General features: G+C 36.5%; 1 protein-coding gene across 1 annotated transcript in view; it reads left to right on the top strand.

The window, feature by feature from the left end:
• The first annotated feature begins 4230 nt into the window (after positions 1 to 4230).
• The window catches only part of LOC137028513 (myosin-IIIb), a 42109-nt gene continuing 39169 nt past the window's right edge, over positions 4231 to 7170 (top strand). The window contains exon 1 of the mRNA XM_067397374.1: positions 4231 to 4491. Within this exon, the coding sequence (XP_067253475.1) occupies positions 4384 to 4491 (108 nt within the window). The 5' untranslated portion in view covers positions 4231 to 4383. The remainder of the gene's footprint in view (positions 4492 to 7170) is intronic.

Below are 7170 nucleotides of genomic sequence, written 5' to 3'. Positions count from 1 at the left end.
GTATTTTTTCCTGTGTTTTAGTTTAAAATATTATTGTGCAAATAGCTATAGTGTGTGTGTGTGTATATATAATATATATGCATTATATAATTTATTTTAAAGTGGTGCATGTTTAAGATGCAGATGGTGGATCAGTAACAGACAGTATATACAATGATTTGGTAGTAAATGATATAGAAATGGCAGTGCAAATTGCATTATAAAGAGATTGCATTGATTAAAGTGTAGTTTAGGCCTGTTTATTTATTTTAGTAACATGTGAAGGCTTATGATGTCACACATTCAGGAAGGAACCGTCTAACTTACACCAGTGAGGTGTCAATCACATGATCATGATACATCGTTGAACCCATGACGACCTGTTTCCATAAAACACACTGCTGATAGACACTGGAAAGATATAGAATCATTAACCATACTGCATAAGTGAGTGAAACTGATCCATAATATCCAGCAGATTATTGTGATGTGTGACGTGTGGATGAAATAGCAAAGTTATAAACCTCACACTCAATAAAACATTGATCACATGAATCTGAATGTACACTTGATTAACTATCAAATGTTTTCTCCTTCTTAATGTTTTAAATTGAACTATAACAGTGTTATTTTAGTATTATCTATAGCATTGTTTAAAATTGAATTAGCTTTTATTTTAATATTTTCAATTTATCTTCTTTTTATTAGTATTTTTTAAATATTTCTATAGCTTTCATTTATTATGTTTCTCATGTAATATTTATATTTTTGTTCTGTAATATTCATATTAAGTTATTAAAAGGTTATTTCTAAGTGTCCAGTTTTTTTTTTTTTTTCTTTAAATGTTTAAAACTTTTTCTAAGAGTTAAACAAACCCCAAAATGAAAATTCTGTTATCATTTACACACCCTCAAGTTGTTCCAACCTGTATGAGTTTTGAAGAATGTTTGTAACCAAACATTTAATGCGGCCCTGTGACTTCCATAGTATGAAAAAAAAAAATACTGGAAGTCAATGGGGCGCATTAACTGTTTGGTTACCAACTTGAGGGTGAGTAAATAGTGACAGAATTCCTTTAAGGAAACATTCCATATAATTTTGCAAACATTATGGGATACTTTTGAATGTCCTTCAAACATTTTTAAATAAGTATTAGCATTTAAAGGGGACCTATTATACCCCTTTTTCACAAGATATGATATAAGTCTCTGGCGTCTCCAGAATGTGTTTGTGAAGTTTCAGCTCAAAATACCCCACAGATCATTTATTAGAGCTTGTCAAATTTGCCCCATTTGGGTGTGAGCAAAAACACGCCATTTTTGTGTGTGTCCCTTTAAATGCAAATGAGCTGCTGCTCCCGCCCCCTTTCCAGAAGAGGGCGGAGCTTTAACAGCTCAACGACAACAAAGCTGGAGAATCTCACGCAACCAAAATGAGGATTGTCAGTAACGGTGTTCAGCCTTATTGTTCAAACTGGAGTCGACACTGATGGAGAGACTCGTGTTTTTGTGAATACGCACAAATTTTGAATCGGATAAGCATTTCGACCACACGGAGCCGGCGTTTTCGAAAGTGAAACCGCTATTTTTTGAAACCGGGACCCAGAGTGGATAAATCTGAAAATGCTTTAGAATTTTTAGAATGAAACTGGATGTTTCTGAACGGGTGTGCCTCATACGTCCTGAAAAGTGAAGTTGCGGGCTCTTTGATCGCCCTCTGGAGGCTGGATGCAGTACAGGTCATAAACCCCACCCGCTCAATGCAAACGAATGAGACTTAAGTTAAAACATAAATTATGCTTCAAATAAAATTTTCCGAAAGATGGTTTTGGTCATTTAAGTTGTTATCACGCTGATTTATATTCAAATGTTCATTTTTGTGATAAGTTTGATTTTGATGCTATAGAAACGGGGTGTGTCATCGTGATTCACAGTTGATTGACAGCTCGTCTGAGGACTGTCGGAGCTTCGAGGGGAGATTGAAGATAAATAAATAACTATTAATTTTCAATTTCGGTGTTATTTCACACCGACAAAATGAGCTGTTCAGCAGTAAACTGTACTAACCGACCTACAGGATCTGACGGATATCTGAGCTTTTCTCTGTAACGTTAAATGTGGGCTTCATAAGCTAATTAATAAACGTTATTAATTAAGATAACACGCCTTACATTAGCCATGACGGAAAAAAAGCAGGTGATCGTTATCTGGCAGTTATAATTATTTTTATGGGTATAAAATAATAATTAGATAGGATAAAACTAATGATAGCCTACTCTAATTAATTATAGAGCACTGTCTACAGCAGTGGTCACCAACCTTTTTAAGCCCAAGATCCCTGACCTCGACCTTTTTGAAAGACAAGATCTACTTCATAGAAAAAGACAGCCCAGATTGTATTTAGTATTTTTTTCGTGGTCAATGTAGATTCTGATTTATTTAGCGTTTTTATTTATTTTTTTTTTACAAGCAAATTGGCCGATTCTGATACTGGTTACAGATATTTATTATTAATATTATTATAATAAACAAAAATATGTAGCCATTTCAAATTAGAGGGAACCACTGCTTTTTATTCACAATCCAAACAAAGATGCTACGCACGTTGCATGAGCAGTTGTTTTCCCTCCTGAAAAATCCAGCTAAAACCAGCCTAAGATGGTCAGGCTGGTTTTAACTGGTCTCCTAGCCTGGTCATAGCTGGTTTTAGAGGGGTTTTGACTTTTGACCAGCTTAAACCAGCTGAGCACCTGCTAACCCAGGCTGGGAGACAAGCTAAAACCAGCTACTTCCAGCTTAAACCAGCTAAGACCAGTCAACCAGCTTAGGCTGGTTTTAGCTGGATTTTTCAGCAGGGTTTTTATTTGAATTAGATTTAATTTCAAGATTTAAAGCAAAAACAGTACGGTCTGACTTTATCTTTGTGAAATTATAAATGCTACACACAAAAAAAAAGGCATGAAAAAAAAAAAACAGCAGGCTGAATGAGATGCAGATTCACTCTCTGACAGCAGGTGGCGCTTATGGAGCAGCAGTGATACAGTGTTTCCTTGGTTACCGCTGTAAACAAAGCTGAAATGCGCTAATAATTAGCTACTTTATTCGGAAGTAAGAGGAAAATAAAATGCCATTGCCATCGAAATCTTCCTGAAGACTGATCTCCTTTTAGAGATGAATTCCTAATCCCTCACCCCCAATTCAATATTTATATTTTCTTCCTATATTTCGAGCATCGTGAACAGTGAGCTGCTCTGCCTGCTACAGAATTGTCTCCTCTTCGCGTCCGTCTTCAGCGTCTCTGGCCTCTTGTTAACGGCCGTTTACAGACTCAGACGTAATGTGGGCTATTTACCTTTATCTGTCTGCCCCAGTAGTTACAGAAAATAACATAAAAATAAATACAAAAATACAGTACAAAGACTGGAGAAATGTAATGTATTTTTGTACTCATATTTCTGTTATTTTTCGCGAGCTACTGGAACAGTGATAAAGATCGACCGGTCGATCGCGATCGACGGGTTGGCGACCACTGGTCTAACGTTAGTTTAAACATTTTATTTAAAATGGCAGGACCGTTTCTGACATTTTAGAGTTTCTAGAGGCATATTATATTGAGATCATCTACTGAATTTTCTGTTTCAAAAATATTATTGCTCTAGAAACAGAATAATATTTTATAGGTAGAATTTTAAATTGTGTATAATTCATATAGCCTATTTAAAATACATCAATGATGACGCAGTCGTCTGGGCGGAAGTTTGATACCGCGACTCCGCCTCCGGGCTCCACTGACGAGTCTTTCTGCGCATGCCCAGGTTCCAAACTTTTTTTAGTGCTTAAAAAGCGATTTTTTAAAAAGAAAATATCTCCCTTTGCATTGAACTTCACAGAAGGCGTTTATCCTCAAATAGCAACATTACACACTAACTAAAGTTAAAAAAGTGAAATCATAATCAAGGACCACTTTAAAAAAAAAAAAAAGTTAAATGAACGCCAAGCAGAAAAAACTTATACAGACAACTGCTTTGAAGATACTTGTCCTTTTTGGAGCTCAACAGCCCCAGTCCCCATCCACTTTCATTGTATGGAAATGAGCAGCGTCATCATTCTGCCAATTATCTCCATTTGTGTTGATAAAAGGTTATAAGTGTAAAGTGAGTGGGTAACATCAAATTTGATGTTGTTGTGAGGAAAGGGTTAATGATAGTGCGTCTATTAGCTGAGGGCGGAGAGAGAGAGAGAGAGAGTGCGCGCGCGAGAGAGAGAGACGCGCGCGTGCACAGAATCAACTGATTCAGCCACTGCGTGGAAGTGACCGACCGTGAATATAAACACGAGCTCTTCTCTTGTGATGCGAGACGGAAAGATTTGACAGCTAAAAATTCACGTACAGTATTAGAGACGAATGATGATGGAGGAAAACCTGCCTGAAGATCTGGCGAATCTGTCAGAGCTGGACGAGAAAAGTTTGCTGGAGGTTTTAACAGGACGGTTTACACAGAACCTCATCTATGTGAGTAAAATACATCTTAAGACGGGTTAACCACCTAAAAAATCGGTCTTTGTCAGACACGTGATTTTGTTGTGTGTGACGTCACCGCGGCGCCATATTTGTGGTATCCCTGCTGACTGTGAGAATGAAAGAGATTACACGAGTTGAGATAACAAGCAAATAACTCGCAAATATGAAGAAGCACAAGAACAAAGTTAAAATTTCATATCGCGATAAACTCACCAAAGATGCCAGGGACCGTTATTTGGAGAATTTTTCATCCATTCATAACATAGATCTGTACGAGCTGACTGCAGTAAGTTGGAGTGCTGCTGACCCCGCATTGCTACCTAAATCATCATACTTAAATATTGTTAACTGTCTTGTTTATGGCATAAACGCATAGTGAACAATTTAAAAACTATAAATCCCTCGAAGATCACAGATATTTCACTAATGGGTGCAGGATTTATTTATGTTCTGAAGGAAGGACTGCGATAACACAGTATAGTAACGATAATGATGTCGTGTTAACTATATAACAAGTGCATGATTAAGGATGGTTTAGTACTATCAGGAAGAATTTTGAACTAATACTACCCTTTTTTTCATGCATTTTTTTCTTTATTGCATTAAGTACATAAACCAATGTATAACACAATAAACATTGTTCCAATAAACAAGGCATCATCAGAGATGTATGTAGAATTTAATAGTGTATTTTATTACAGTACATTCTGATATAGTATACCTTTTAGACCTACCTCTGTGTTGTCTGGGTCAATGACATTATGAGTCTTTTTTTTTTCTTTTTCTTTTTTTTTGTCCAAAGGCCTTAATAATAATAAAAACAAAGATATGTCATGCAAGTTAAATATCTGATTTACAGATTGTGTATATTATTAATTATCCTGTTAATACTATAAGTGCATATAACATAAATCTACAAATCACCCTGAAAAATTTAATTATACATGCTTTATTGTTCATGCAAGACTGGATAAAGCATCAGCACATTTTTACACTACAATTCTACAAAAGATTCAAACATGCGCTGATTGGATGGTTTCTCTGTGAAAATCTCAAAACAGTCAGTAATCTCTGCTACTCTGTATTTAAACAAAGGAGACATATTTCTGTGCAAATCATCTCTGTATGCCCATACAGCTGAAAGCTTCAGGTTTGCATAGATATGACACAGTTTCATTGAATGTTCTGTATACCGTCTCAGGGGAAACATTAGAAGTGTTGTGCAGGCAGATCAAATCTGAGGTATATTAAGGTTCACAGAAGCATTTGAAATTTGTATTTGTTGCGTCTGGAATCAGAGGCACAAAAAAAAAAAAAAAAAAAAAATTGTAACGCCATAAAGGTTCCCAGGTTTGGCAGACCCGTATAGTACATTAACATCATCTCCAAAACAAACATCAGACATCCTGTACATATCAAGTCGGTTTTACTTCTGCACATGCAGATCACCATCTCCTCCAGCCTCCTGCATCTTCTCAGTGTGAAGATGATCACTTTCTCCAGCCTGATGGACCATAGTGTCAGCTGACTGACTTGGGTAAAGTTGGTTTTATATTCGCACATCCGTATTCAATAGCCTTGTTAATCACACTACATTGGACATTCAGTGGACATTCACAAGTAAATATGCCATTAAACAATACTTGCCTATTTTGATCGACTGTGAAAAATGTTATAAGTTGACAATCGTTGGTCGTCAATATCATGTCGCTGCTTAAAATTCGCAAACATTAATTTATTGCATATTTATTGGAAAGTCTGAATTTATCAGAAGTCTGAATGTGCAAATATAAAACCAACTTTACCCAAGTAGCTGACTGGATTGTTTTTCCTTAGTGTCTGTGTGTGCATCTCAATCAGCTCTGAGCTCTTGAATCAGTATATTGTGTATACAAATTTTGTGACTGAGACCGTCCTGATCAGTGCCCTAACTAATGAACTAGGGAGCTGATTGAGACACAGCCTGTGTTTAATGCTGATGTGGCCTTAATGTAGGGAGGGATGGTGTCCAGTTGGGGTCAGTCTCCATAATCTTTAAGCAGGCTGATCTGCAATGAAATGAAAAGGTCCACAGACCACAGCTGTAAAAAGTAGTCAGAAAATTAGAATCAGTATATAGATACAGAGCAAAAATGTCGTACCTTAAGTATAAAAATGCTGTAGCAAAATTAAGAAAAATAAAATGTAGACATATTCAAGTAAAGGGATTCAGTTTAAATTGACTTGTTTCATAGCACATACAATCCAAAACAATGCGTTGCTATAACGTTTTCTACTTTAGAAAACAGAAACCTCTAACTTACCTTTGTGAAATGTAGAAAGCAAACATACTTGAATGGAGATATCTTGACGAAAGTGATGTTTTGCGTCTCACCGCGGCAACCCGTGCGATCCGGCGCCTCTGTTATTGCCTCTAACGTTACATACTCTCCGGACAGCCTTTTTTCAAGTAGGAAACCGACTAAATCTAATCTCGTAGTAAAGTTTTTGACATTTTCTATCGTGGGACATATTATTGCAGCTTTTCACACAACAAAAGTGTGCCATTTTTACAATGAAAAGTAGCCAAAGAAGAAACAACTCTGCACTGATACAGAGATTGTTTGGATACCTCAGAAATGGCGACGACACCCATAATGCACTTCGGTTTTCACGAGTGTGACGTCACCT

Source organism: Chanodichthys erythropterus, chromosome 10 (genome assembly GCF_024489055.1).
Source record: "Chanodichthys erythropterus isolate Z2021 chromosome 10, ASM2448905v1, whole genome shotgun sequence".
NCBI classification, from domain to species: Eukaryota; Metazoa; Chordata; class Actinopteri; order Cypriniformes; family Xenocyprididae; genus Chanodichthys; species Chanodichthys erythropterus.
This window is presented reverse-complemented; position numbering and strand designations above follow the sequence as displayed.